The sequence below is a fragment of the Coregonus lavaretus genome (assembly GCF_964263955.1).
Source record: "Coregonus lavaretus genome assembly, chromosome: 38".
Lineage (NCBI taxonomy): Eukaryota > Metazoa > Chordata > Actinopteri > Salmoniformes > Salmonidae > Coregonus > Coregonus lavaretus.
Genome location: NC_140025.1, coordinates 8176694 through 8191519, shown reverse-complemented (window position 1 = coordinate 8191519; position 14826 = coordinate 8176694). Strand labels below are relative to the sequence as shown.

At 43.3% G+C, this 14826-nt stretch overlaps 1 protein-coding gene across 1 annotated transcript; it reads right to left on the bottom strand.

Moving 5' to 3' along the window:
• Nucleotides 1-6306: 6306 nt before the first annotated feature.
• Nucleotides 6307-9864, bottom strand: LOC311112286 (leucine-rich repeat-containing protein 58-like; the record flags this gene model as incomplete). The annotated part of the gene is made up of 4 exons (XM_084155341.1): nt 6307-6503; nt 6726-7003; nt 7174-7302; nt 9410-9864. 4 exons carry the CDS (start codon nt 9862-9864, stop codon nt 6310-6312), a joined length of 1056 nt encoding a protein of 351 aa, XP_084011467.1. The 3' UTR covers nt 6307-6309.
• Nucleotides 9865-14826: the final 4962 nt, after the last annotated feature.

Sequence of the window (14826 nt, the reverse complement as noted above, 5' to 3'; positions counted from 1 at the left end):
TGTTCATTACAAATCCAAAACTACATTTCATCCACTCCATCAACATATTTTTCTAGGTAGTCCATGTCTGCAGCATCCTTGAAATATTTTACCCCGAACATTCTAGAATTGATCAATGTTATTGCTGGTTTTGAGAAGGAGACACAAGCGTTATCACAAACTCTCCTAGCAATATAGTACTGTCACTACAGTGATTCAAACAAGCACCATCTATGTGTTTTGGTAGCCTGGATCCATACTGAATTCTTCAGTTTCACTTCACAATCCAATTCAGTATCCAGGCTAGTGTTTTGGCATTATATTAATGGTATGGAGTAATAACTCTACAACCCCATGATAGAAAAGCCATTTGTAAATAGATGGACAACATTACCTCATCAGTGCAGACATGTAGCATACAGATTGAACCCTAGCATCATCACTTTACCTTGAAAAACTAGGAAACCCTGCACACATCTAATCATAGATTATTGTCATATTTTTGGTGCATAGACCATAAAATAGAGATCGAAAAAATATTATTGTCTTTCACTGCAAAGACTGAGTGCGGACCTTCCTCATTTTCCTTTTCCTAACAGATTGAACCCTGGCACCATCAGATATTATGGGTCAATGGGTTTTACTGTATATATGATATGAGTAGTGACACTGCCAGGCAAGTGCAATCACACTGTTGATGAATTTATAATGGCATTCAGGCACATTTACAATTCAGCCATGTGTTCATCTTTGATATAATTTACTGGCCCTATATAATACCCAGGTGTCTGGAATAGCACCCTGTAAGGTCAATGCATTTGATAAGACTTTCTCGCTGAATTGCTTATCTCAATCCTCTGTGATGTGGTTGGTATGTGACGTGGCAACTATGAAGTCATTTTCTTCTAAAAGTCGTTATTTACAACTTGTGCTTTCTTTATAGCGCCAAGTCACAAACTCTTGTCTTTTCTACAGATGAGCTAATTTGACTGGCAGTGTTTGGCATCGAGAAACTAGCAGATAAAACAGAGCAAGGGAACACAGGGAAGTGAGGGCATAAATACACAGGTGAACAGTTAGACACAGGTGACACCAATAGGATAATAATTAGTCCAGACTGTGAGTGAGGAGGTGCCTAAGGTTGTCGGAGGATGACACCTAGTGGGTCGCTCCGGAACTGCGACCCCCTCCTGTAACACATGGGTCCCCAAATCTTTACAAAGTTCTACAGCTGCACCATCGAGAGCATCCTGACCGGTTGCATCACTTCGTGGTATAGCAACTGCTCGGCATCCAACCGTAAGGCGCTACAGAGGGTAGTGTGTACAGCCTAGTACATCACTGGGGCCAAGCTTCTTGCCATCCAGGACCTATATACTAGGCGGCGTCAGAGGAAGGGCCAAAAAAATGTCTAAAGACTCCAGTCACCCAAGTCATAGACTGTTCTCTCTGCTACCGCACGGCAAGCGGTACCAGAGCGCCAAGTCTAGGTCCAAAAGGCCCCTTAACAGCTTCTACCCCCAAGCCATAAGACTGCTGAACAACTAATCAAATGGCCACCCGGACTATTTACATTGACACCCCACACTGAGCTAAGCACTAGTTCATTAGCAACATCATCTAACACTTACCCATGTAATTAAATACATTTCTGAAATAATGCCCCTAACGATGTGGTTACATCCACTTTGAAGAAAGTTTAGTTTTTACTGTGCTGTAGTACACATTAAAGGAGCGGTTTACTTTTTTTTAACAAAATCTTTTAACCATGTTTTTTGCGATTTCACTTGGTTTTGAGAAACGTACCCCACCAGCAATAGACTTCCTCATTGCTCATTCTGCAGTATGGGGGCCATGGATAAACATCAACAAAGGCTCCAAAAACACCCAAATACTTCCTTTCAGAAATGGCAAAGCTCTCAGTATAGTGATGCAGGTCTTTAGATGTTGTACACAGTAAAAATACTTTAAAGTACTACTTAAGTCGTTTTTTGGGGTATCTGTACATTACTTTACTATTTATATTTTTGACTACTTTTACTTTTACTCAAATCAAATTTTTATTTGTCACATACACGTGTTTAGCAGATGTTAGTATGAAAAATGTATGCACTCACTATCTGTAAGTCGCTCTGGATAAGAGCGTCTGCTAAATGACGTAAATGTAAATGTTATAGCGGGTGTAGCGAAATGATTGTGCTTCTAGCTCCGACAGTGCAGTAATATCTAACAATTTCACAACATATACCCAATACACACAAAAAAGTAAGGAATGGGATTTAAGAATATATACATATATGGACAAGCAATGACAGAGCGGCATGGACTAAGATACAGAAGAATATTATAGAATAGAATGCAGTATATACATATGAGATGAGTAGTGCAAGATATGTAAACATTATTAAAGTGACTAGTGTTCCATTTCTTAAAGTGGCCAGTGATTTCAATAGGCAGCAGCAGCCTCTAATGTGCTAGTGATGGCTATTTAACAGTCTGATGGCCTTGAGATAGAAGCTGTTTTTCTTTCTCTCGGTCCCAGCTTTGATGCACCTGTATTGACCTCACCTTCTGGATGATAGCGGGGTGAAAAGGCAGTTGCTTGGGTGGTTGATGTCCTTGATTATCTTTTTGGCCTTCCTGTGACATCGGGTGCTGTATGTGTCTTGGAGGGCGGGTAGTTTGCCCCCGGTAATGCGTTCGGGCAGACCGCACTACCCTCTGGAGAGCCCTGCGGTTGTGGGCGGTGCAGTTGCCATACCAGGCGGTGATACAGCCCAACAGGATGCTCTCAATTGTGCATCTGTAAAAGTTTGTCAGGGTTTTAGGTGATAAGCCACATTTCTTCAGCCTCCTGAACTTGAAGAGGCTCTGTTGCGCCTTCTTCACCACACTGTCTGCGTGGGTGGACCATTTCAGTTTGTCGGTGATGTGTACGCCAAGGAACTTGAAGCTTTCCACCTTCTCCACTGCTGTCCCATCGATGTGGATAGGGGGGTGCACCCTCTGCTGTTTCCTGAAGTCCACGATCATCTCCTTTGTTTTGTTGATGTTGAGTGAGAGGTTATTTTCCTGGCACCACACTCCCAGAGCCCTCACCTCCTCCCTGTAGGCGGTCTCGTCATTGTTGGTAATCAAGCCTACTACTGTTTTGTTGTCTGCAAACTTGATGATTGAGTTGGAGCCGTGCTTGGCCACGCAGTCATGGGTGAACAGGGAGTACAGGAGGGGGCTGAGCACGCACCCTTGTGGGGCCCCAGTGTTGAGGATCAGCGAAGTGGAGATGTTGTTTCCTACCTTCACCACCTGGGGGTGGCCCGTCAGGAAGTCCAGGACCCAGTTGCACAGGGCGGGGTTCAGACCCAGGGCCTCGAGCTTAATGATGAGCTTGGAGGGTACTATGGTGTTGAATGCTGAGCTATAGTCAATTAACAGCATTCTTACATAGGTATTCCTCTTGTCCAGATGGGATAGGGCAGTGTGCAGTGTGATGGCAATTACATCGTCTGTGGATCTATTAGGGCGGTAAGCAAATTGAAGTGGGTCTAGGGTGACAGGTAAGGTAGAGGAGATATGATCCTTCACTAGTCTCTCAAAGCACTTCATGATATCAGAGGTGAGTGATACAGGGCAATAGTCATTTAGTTCAGTTACCTTTGCTTTCTTGGGTACAGGAACAATGGTTGGGTACTTGAAGCATGTGGGAACAGCAGACTGGGAAAGGGAGAGATTGAATATGTCCATGAACACACCAGCCAGCTGGTCTGCGCATGCTCTGAGGACGCGGCTAGGGATGCCGTCTGGGCCGGCAGCATTACGGGGGTTAACATGCTTAAATGTCTTAATCACGTCGGCCATGGAGAAGGAGAGGCCACAGTCCTTGGTAGTGGGCCTCGTCAGTGGCACTGTGTTATCCTCAAAGCGGGGTGAGTAGCTACACTGTTTGTATTTTGCCATATTCCCAGTCACCTTGCCATGGTTAAATGTGGTGGTTCGCGCTTTCAGATTTACGTGAATGCTGCCGTTTATCCACGGTTTCTGGTTAGGGTAGGTTTTAATAGTCACTACTCCACTACGTAAATTGCCATGAAGTATTGGGAGAAAGGGCCTCTTTGTTAACCAAGGAAGTCTTCCCGCCAAGACTCCAACATCCAAAAGTGGATAATGAAACAATATTCCTACTTAAAAGAATGTGGGAAATGGTTGGTGGGGACTTAAAGAACAATCGTGTCAAATTCGTTACTTTGTTGTGATGTCATTAAAGACGGTGGAACAACATAACTGTATCTCTGGGGGGTGTACACTTCCCTGTTATGAGGTTTGCATCTAATTGATGTATAAAACGAATGATTAAGTATAATAATACTTTTGTGTAGATAACAATGTGATTTTAGCATTCTAGATGAGATTATTGTTTTCCATATTGATTTGTTCTCAGTCAGTGGCCACGCCCAGATGAGCACAAACATGATGGAACGCGCCTTTTACCCCGAGTGCATAAAAAGCCTCGTGACGAAATTCACCTCAGACCAGCAGATGTGAAGCGTGAGCTAAACATTGCAAATGGTTGAATTTCTACCAGACCAGGAAGCCCCATGGCTTAAAATGGTTGACACTCTACAAGACCAGCGGACGTTACAAAATGATTTAAAACTACAACTCCATTACCAAAGGAAGACCAAGCATACTACGGTATAAGCCGGATGTTGCAAATGGTTTAATTTCTACAAGACCAAGAAGCGTGAAGCTGAAGCTACACGTTACAAAATGGTTAGACCAGAAAGACCAGAAAACGTGAGACATTAGTCCACACATTTGAAATTGAGAAACTCTGAAACTCTCAACCTCTACTCGAGGTGAAGAAGACACTAGACCTTATCATTTCAGTCTGCAGCTGGCATGTATAGTCATCTAGAGAACTTTCACTAAAGACACAAGTTGGAAAGGACAATCCCTCTCAGACAACCGCTGGTACATCTGAAGTATCCATTCTAACCACTACTACGACCAGAAACTCTCCGAAGTCATTGGGATCTCTGGTGGGCAAACATGAGTCCTACATCATCAACTCAACTACCGAGGACAGCAACACGTAAATACATGTTGCATTTCTAATCCGAATGAACGATTATTAGGGTGCATAAATATTATGATTACAGTGAGCGTAGTTTCCAAAGTAACTACGATAGTTTGAATCTCTGATTCCCTTCCACACTGACCCTCCTTCTACCCAAGCATTCATGCTATTGTTAGTCCAGTCCACTAGGGACCTGTTTTCATTGTATTACGTTAGTAATCAATAACCTGTGTGTGTTTTTTTATTGTGTAATTATTTAGTTAGTAAATAAATAATTAAGCCAATTTGTGTATTGCTGATTCATCAATAAGGTTAGGGTTCTTGCATGCTCAAGGATTATGCGATGTTCAGAATGAGACTGATAAGAGGTAATTATTTAATAAGTGACTGTTATCGATATATATAAAATATATATTTTAATTCAGGAGACGGTAACTCGTTAAACAACTTCTTCCGTGGTGCCCCAAATTCCTAATGAGTTAATTGTTACATAATTAATTTAATCAAGTGACAATTAAACATGGTAAGGTGATTGGATAAATAACAGTCATACATTAAAGTAAGTCACGTCACGACAAAATGAATCAAACCAATGTAAAACACATGTTAATTCACAGTACAAGCTCTGGATTAGTCTCTTTGTGCAAGAGATCATCACATTAACATACACAACTTTCCCCTTGGTTTGTAACACCAAATAGTTGTTTTGTGAGATAAGGGAAGGCATTAATGTTGTGTAAATGCTACAGGTGACAGATACTATATTAGCACTGCATGTGCAAGCAGCCAAAGTGTCAACTGAAGTATAACAATTAAAGGGTAACTTAAGAAGAGAGAGGTGATTTAAAACAAGCATGGAACACATTCTGCGTTTCTGAGTCTATATTGTAAAGAAAATCAATTTGACATACAATTCATTCATCCCTTCATGTTAACACAGAAACTACAAACTGAGGATCTACATAAAAATACATTTGATGAGTGCTCTACAACAAAATCAGTAGCTTCAGTTAGATGTTTAAAACGCTACGGCTCGAAATATAAATAATAATCTGTGGTTAATTTACGTTACAATCAGTCCTTGAGGAATCCTACATCTCATGTTGAAAGTGGCACTCTATTGTAAGTGAACAGCTCAGTGTTTATCGTGTTTGGCACAGGAGAAGTTGGGTTAGTCAGGTCAGTTGGGAGTCATGGAAACTGTCCATCATCCAGTATGTGTTTCAGTGAACTCGAGGTCCTTCCACTTCCTTCTATCCCAGAAGAACTCTCTGCAGCCTGTCGGCCGACACGCCCTTCTCGTCCTCCGACTCAGCGTCGCTCTGCGGGTTGGAGCTGCAGGGAGAGGTGCATTCTGGGGAGCACAGGTAGTGCATGAAGGGTAGCCGATACTTCCCGCAGAAGTCCACAAACTTGATGTGCCTCACACATGAGTCAAAGTACACACCTGAGAGGAAGGAGACAAGTAGCACAACAATATGAGAGCAATACAAATATCTCAAGGTGTGATTTTATTTACAAAGAGGATTTTTGAATATGTTTTATTTGAATCTTTCCCGAAATTATTGAGGAGGACCAGCCTCCTCTTCCTCCATGGACGAGCCTCCTCCACTCACAAATGCTAGTACATAAGTATGTAACCTAAACTTGTCCCCTCTCCTCTACTTACCGGTACATTTAGGGTTGGGACACTTGCTGGCCAGGTCCAGGTAGTGCACCAGGTTTCCAGGCAGGTCATTGGGGTGGTAGGGCAGGTTGCGGGACTTGATGGTCCGTCCGGCCAGCTCCAACAGGGAGGGAGGGTCGTAAGTCATATCCTTGATGAAGCGGACCACCAGGGGGTTGCCGCGGAGACTGAGCTCCTGCAGGTGCACCAGGCTGAGGATCTCCCGCGGTAGGTAGGTGAGCAGGTTGTTATGGAGACTGAGGCAGCGCAGGGAGTAGAGTCTACAAACAGACATATTCAGACATGACCGTGAATCATGACTTTAGCTCAGGAGGCTAACACAGTCTTATGACACAAAGGAGTCCCAATTTTATTTTATTTTAAACAGTCGGTCACATGAGCGAGCTACTAACTTTCACATTATGTAAAGTCAGTGTTGGATGGCCCTCACCTGGTGAGTTGGGGCGGTACACTCTGTATCTGGTTGTCACAAAGGACCAAGTATCTGAGACTGCGAAGGCTCGCCAGCTCTGGGGGGATGGAGGTGATGAGATTCCCACCCAAATAAAGCATCTCCAGACTGCATCAAAACAGAGAAAAGTGTTTTTCTTCACACTTGGAATGACAGAGAACATTGCCAAATTAACATACAGATATAGGATCTTAATTTGAACCAGTTCATACAGCATAAAAATAATCCTGCAGCAACAGGAAATGTGAATTAATATGTGGATTATAATGAATATACATTGTTTTTATGGGTTGATACATTTTGCATTAGGGCAAATCAAGTCTGACATCTTACATTGGAATTGACAAATTTTAGAAGCCTTTTCAAACCTTGAATACATTACAAGTTTGCAGGTAGCTTAGTGGGTAAGAGCGTTGTGCCAGTAACCGAAAGGTCACTGGTTCTAATCCCCGAGCCGACTAGGTGAAAAATCTGTCGATGTGCCCTTGAGCAAGGCACTTAACCCTAATTGCTCCTGTAAGTCGCTCTGGATAAGAGCGTCTGCTAAATGACTAAAAATGTAAATGTATTTCCTGCTATGCAGGAAAGTTCACAGCAACAAAAGAGTGTTCAAATTAAGATCATACAACTGTATTGTCACAGAGAATTTTCCTGCACAGCAGGACATGCAAACGTGTAGTGTATCCAAGGTTTAAAAACACCTGCTGTGAGAAACTGGTCAAATTAAGATATAATATCTGTACATTCACTTCTATGTACCATTGAATTGTTTAGTGTTACAAGGATGATTGAAGTCTGGGCTACTTTTATTCTTAAAATCACAACATACAGTGGAAAAATGTTAGCTAAGAATTTAACTCCAGTGTTTGACAATTTTATGTCAATGGAAGATATACAGAAGAAGAGAAGAGATGATTGTAAAAGAACCCTGATTGTAAAATGTCTTCTCTTTTTAGAGAGAGAGAGAGAGTGAGAGCGAGAGAGAGAGAGATCCTATGATAAAGGTCAAGAGGGGAGGCCTTATGGTGCAAAGCACAGCTGCTAACTTAGCTACAATACAGTCTGAAACTGCTATAGGCTTTTGGGTGGTGTCCAATGGATCTTTTCATCCTGTCTTTATTCTATACATAATTCACTCTGTTACAAATCCTAAACCCCCATTTTCCTCTCACGGTGCCAGTTCCCCACTGTGGCAAGGCAATATGTCAAATGGCATATTGATTCTCCCGAGTGGCGCAGTGGTCTAAGGCACTGCATCGCAGTGCTAGCTGTGCCACTAGAGATCCTGGTTCGTATCCAGGCTCTGTCATAGCCGGCCGCGACCGGGAGACCCATGGGGCGGTGCACAATTGGCCCGTCGTCCAGGGTATGGGAGGGAATGGCCGGCAGGGATGTAACTCAGTTGGTAGAGCATGGCGTTTGCAACGCCAGGGTTGTGGGTTCGATTCCCACGGGGGGCCAGTATGACATTTTTTTCAAAAAATAATAATAATGTATGCACTCACTAACTGTAAGTCGCTCTGGATAAGAGCGTCTGCTAAATGACGTAAATGTAAATGACCTGGTTTTGTAACATGGCACACAGCCAGCCAGACAGGCTAAGCCACACTGATGAGCCGACTCCAAAGATGTGTCAATGCAGCAACAAGATGAAGGAGACTATGGGCTCCTGTACCATCATGCAGGACATAATCAGGAACCACATGCTCATGTGAAAACTATCTAGGTAAATACAGAAACAGTATTGATTTTATGCTCACTTATTTGCCCGTTATCTTAACCTTCACTATCTAGTTCCTGCATGCACACCATGAAATTACGGCTGCAGTTCTGGAGCCCCAGTCATTTCATTAAGACGGCAACAGAGCTAAATATTCTAGACTACTTCTACATAATGGTTATTATGAGCATGCTATTATCAGGAAGGGTGCCAACGTTGGGTTATTAGAAGCTAAGAGCTTAGAAGCTCAGAAGTTTAAAAGCTTAAAGCGCATGTAAATTTCAACAACCTCACTTCGTCATGCATAGCTGTATACAGATAGTTGTTTGTTAGAAGTCCCCCTTTATATTAAGTGGCTATAAAACCTATGATTACATGGTAATTCCATGGTGTACTACAGTGTGGGTAGTTAGTTGCGTTGTAACAAATACCGTTAGCCTACATTGTTAAAACTCTATTAACCGCTATAATGTATCGGTAGTCTGTCTATCTTACCTGGTAACATTTTCTATCTCTGCGGGGATAGCTTTGAGTCTGTTACCCCCAAGAGACAGATATTTTAATCGCTGCAGTTTTAGAAACTGAATGGGCACCTCTTCAAATATGTTCCCACTGAAGTTCAATGTGTCTATCTGCATGGACCCAAATTCCTTTGGGAACGAAAATTCGTTCAAACGGTTGTTCTTGGCTATTAGTGTTTTGAGGTTTGACAAACGTTGAATGTCCTCACAGAGAACCGTTAATCCATTGTTGCTTATATCCAGAACTTCCAGTTTGGAGAATAGACATACCGAAGCGGGAAGCACTGTCAGTCGGTTGTTATACAGGTAGAGTTGTTGGGTTACTCTCCTCCGTTCGTCACCGACAGTGTCCAAATTTAAACTCTCCAGATTCAGATGGGACATGTCCAAAATGCAACCCCCCTGATCAGCTGTTGCAAATAGTTCCATATTCAATACCAATGCTATCCAGGAAGTTCAAACATATGAATGAATTACAATGTGATTTAAAAAAGCATAAGGTATTTCAGCACTGATCACGACCGGATAGCCTTGTGCTACTTAGCCTCTTTACTCAATCACACGACAGACCGCACATGCACAGCTGTCACATTTGCACCAAATTGACATGTAGTCGGTGTTACAAGGCTGGTCAAGCGTTGGATTCTCCGCCCCCAGTTTAAATTAACTCGTGCATGCCTGCTTGCTCTCATGCCACAGAACGTCTCCATGTCCAGAAATCGAGCTTGCGCACTCGTGTGGATGCTTTCTAAACTGTTATCTGTTTTCACATTGAAATACATGGTCAATTAACTTTGCAATTGGAAACCCCAGGTCTCATTTCTATTAGCCTACGAGGAACCATATCTAATATTTTGTAATTGGCCCTACTAGTTTTAGTGGTAAGCCATATGTCCCAAACCCTTTATTTAACCAGGTAAGCCAGTTGAGAACAAGTTCTCATTTACAACTGCTACCTGGCCAAGATAAAGCAAAGCAGTGCTAAAAACAACAGCACGGAGTTACATATGAGGTAAACAAAACATAAAGTCAAAAATACAACAGAAAATATATATATACAGTGTGTACAAATGTAGCAAGTTATGGAGGTAAGGCAATAAATAGGCCATAGTGCAAAATAATTACAATTTAGTAGTAACACTGGAATGATAGATGTGCAAGAGATGATGTGCAAATAGAGATACTGGGGTGCAAATAAGCAAAATAAATAACAATATGGGGATGAGGTAGTTGGGTGGGCTAATTTCAGATGGGCTGTGTACAGGTGCAGTGATCGGTAAGGCGCTCTGACAACTGATGCTTAAAGTTAGTGAGGGAGATAAGAGTCTCCAGCTTCAGAGATTTTTGCAGTTCGTTCCAGTCATTGGCAGCAGAGAACTGGAAGGAATGGCGGCCAAAGGAGGTGTTGGCTTTGGGGATGACCAGTGAGATATACTGTACCTGCTGGAGCTCATACTAGGGGTGGGTGTTGCTATGGTGACCAATGAGCTAAGATAAGGCGGGGATTTGCCTAGCAGTGATTTATAGATGACCTGCAGCCAGTGGGTTTGGCGACGAATATGTAGTGAGGACCAGCCAACAAGTGTGTACAGGTCACAGTGGTGGGTAGTACAGTGGGGGAAAAAAGTATTTAGTCAGACACCAATTGTGCAAGTTCTCCCACTTACAAAGATGAGAGAGGCCTGTAATTTTCATCATAGGTACACGTCAACTATGACAGACAAATTAAGAAAAAAAAATCCAGAAAATCACATTGTAGGATTTTTAATGAATTTATTTGCAAATTATGGTGGAAAATAAGTATTTGGTCACCTACAAACAAGCAAGATTTCTGGCTCTCACAGACCTGTAACTTCTTCTTTAAGAGGCTCCTCTGTCCTCCACTCGTTACCTGTATTAATGGCACCTGTTTGAACTTGTTATCAGTATAAAAGACACCTGTCCACAACCTCAAACAGTCACACTCCAAACTCCACTATGGCCAAGACCAAAGAGCTGTCAAAGGACACCAGAAACAAAATTGCAGACCTGCACCAGGCTGGGAAGACTGAATCTGCAATAGGTAAGCAGCTTGGTTTGAAGAAATCAACTGTGGGAGCAATTATTAGGAAATGGAAGACATACAAGACCACTGATAATCTCCCTCGATCTGGGGCTCCACGCAAGATCTCACCCCGTGGGGTCAAAATGATCACAAGAACGGTGAGCAAAAATCCCAGAACCACACAGGGGGACCTAGTGAATGACCTGCAGAGAGCTGGGACCAAAGTAACAAAGCCTACCATCAGTAACACACTACGCCGCCAGGGACTCAAATTCTGCAGTGCAAGACGTGTCCCCCTGCTTAAGCCAGTACATGTCCAGGCCCATCTGAAGTTTGCTAGAGTGCATTTGGATGATCCAGAAGAGGATTGGGAGAATGTCATATGGTCAGATGAAACCAAAATATAACTTTTTGGTAAAAACTCAACTCGTCGTGTTTGGAGGACAAAGAATGCTGAGTTGCATCCAAAGAACACCATACCTACTGTGAAGCATGGGGGTGGAAACATCATGCTTTGGGGCTGTTTTTCTGCAAAGGGACCAGGACGACTGATCTGTGTAAAGGAAAGAATGAATGGGGCCATGTATCGTGAGATTTTGAGTGAAAACCTCCTTCCATCAGCAAGGGCATTGAAGATGAAACGTGGCTGGGTCTTTCAGCATGACAATGATCCCAAACACACCGCCCGGGCAATGAAGGAGTGGCTTCGTAAGAAGCATTTCAAGGTCCTGGAGTGGCCTAGCCAGTCTCCAGATCTCAACCCCATAGAAAATCTTTGGAGGGAGTTGAAAGTCCGTGTTGCCCAGCTACAGCCCCAAAACATCACTGCTCTAGAGGAGATCTGCATGGAGGAATGGGCCAAAATACCAGCAACAGTGTGTGAAAACCTTGTGAAGACTTACAGAAAACGTTTGACCTGTGTCATTGCCAACAAAGGGTATATAACAAAGTATTGAGAAACTTTTGTTATTGACCAAATACTTATTTTCCACCATAATTTGCAAATAAATTCATTAAAAATCCTACAATGTGATTTTCTGGATTTTCTTTTCTCATTTTGTCTGTCATAGTTGACGTGTACCTATGATGAAAATTACAGGCCCCTCTCATCTTTTTAAGTGGGAGAACTTGCACAATTGGTGGCTGACTAAATACTTTTTTTCCCCACTGTATATGGGGCTTTGGTGACAAAACGGATGGCACTGTGATAGACTACATCCAATTTGCTGAGTAGAGTGTTGGAGGCTATTTTGTAAATGACATCGCCAAAGTCAAGGATCGGTAGGATAGTCAGTTTTATGAGGGCATGTTTGGCAGCATAAGTGAAGGAGGCTTTGTTGCGAAATAGGAAGCCAATTCTAGATTTAACTTTGGATTGGAGATGCTTAATGTGAGTCTGGAAGGAGAGTTTACAGTCTAACCAGACACCTAGGTATTTGTAGTTGTCCACATACTCTAGGTCAGACCCTCCGAGAGTAGTGATTCTAGTTGAGTGGGCGGGTGCCAGCAGCGTTCGATTGAAGAGCATGCATTTAGTCTTACTAGTGTTTAAGAGCAGTTGGAGGCTACGGAAGGAGTGTTGTATGGCATTGAAGCTCATTTGGAGGTTTGTTAACACAGTGTCCAATGAAGGGCCAGATGTATACAAAATGGTGTCGTCTGCGTAGAGGTGGATCTGAGATTCACCAGCAGCAAGAGCGACATCATATACACAGAGAAAAGAGTCGGCCAAGAATTGAACCCTGTGGCACCCCCATAGAGACTGCCATAGGTCCAGACAACAGGCTATCCGATTTGACACATTGAACTCTATCTGAGAAGTAGTTGGTGAACCAGGCGAGGCAGTCATTTCAGAAACCAAGGCTATTTAGTCTGCCAATAAGAATGCGGTGGTTGACAGAGTCGAAAGCCTCGGCCAGGTCGATGAAAACGGCTGCACAGTACTGTCTATTATCGATCGCGGTTATAATATCGTTTAGGACCTTGAGCGTGGCTGAGGTGCACCCATGACCAGCTCGGAAACCGGATTGCATAGCGGAGAAGGTATGGTGGGATTCGAAATGGTCGGTAATCTGTTTGTTAACTTGGCTTTCAAAAACTTTCGAAAGGCAGGGCAGGATGGATATAGGTCTGTAACAGTTTGGATCTAGAGTGTCACCCCCTTTGAAGAGGGGGATGACCGCGGCAGCTTTCCAATCTCTGGGGATCTCAGACGTTACGAAAGAGAGGTTGAACAGGCTAGTAATAGGGGTTGCGACAATTTCGGCTGCTAATTTTAGAAAGAAAGGGTCCAGATTGTCTAGCCCAGATGATTTGTAGGGGTCCAGATTTTGCAGCTCTTTCAGAACATCAGCTGTCTGAATTTGTGTGAAGGAGAAGTGGGGGGGGGGGACATGGGCAAGTTGCAGCGAAGGGTGCAGAGCTGGTGGCCGGGGTAGTGGTAGCCAGGTGGAAAGCATGGCCAGCCATAGCAAAATGCTTGTTGAAATTCTCGATTATTGTAGATTTATCGGTGGTGATAGCGTTTCCTAGCCTCAGTGCAGTGGGCAGCTGGGAGGAGGTGCTCTTATTCTCCATGGACTTTACAGTGTCCCAAAACTTTTTGGAGTTAGTGCTACAGGATGCAAATTTCTGTTTGAAAAAGCTAGCCTTTGCTTTCCTAACTGCTTGTGTATATTGGGCTATTTGATGCTAATGCATTACACCACAGGATGTTTTTGTGATGGTTAAGGGCAGTCAAGTCTGAGGAGAACCAGGGACTATATCTGTTCTTAGTTCTGAATTTTTTGAATGGGGCATGCTTATTTAAGATTGAGAGGAAAGCACTTTTAAAGAACGACCAGGCATCCTCTACTGACGGAATGAGATCGATATCCATCCAGGATACCTGGGCCAGGTCAATTAGGAAGGCCTGCTCGTTAAAGTGTTTTAGGGAGCGTTTCACAGTGATGAGGGGTGGTCGTTTGACCGTGGACCCGTTACGAACGCAGGCAATAAGGCAGTGATCGCTGAGATCCTGGTTGAAGACAGCGGAGGTGTATTTAGAGGGCAAGTTAGTCAGGATGATATCTATGAGGGTGCCCATGTTTACAGATTTAGGGTTGTACCTGGTAGGTTCCTTGATAAATTGTGTGAGATTGAGGGCATCAAGTTTGGATTGTAGGATGGCTGGGGTGTTAAGCATATCCCAGTTTAGGTCACCAAGCAGGACCAACTCTGCGGATAGATGGTGGGCAATCAATTCACATATGGTGTCCAGGGAACAGCTGGGGGCTGAGGGGGTTCTGTAGCATGCGGCAACAGTGAGAGACTTATTTCTGGAAAGGTGGATTTTTAGAAGTAGGAGC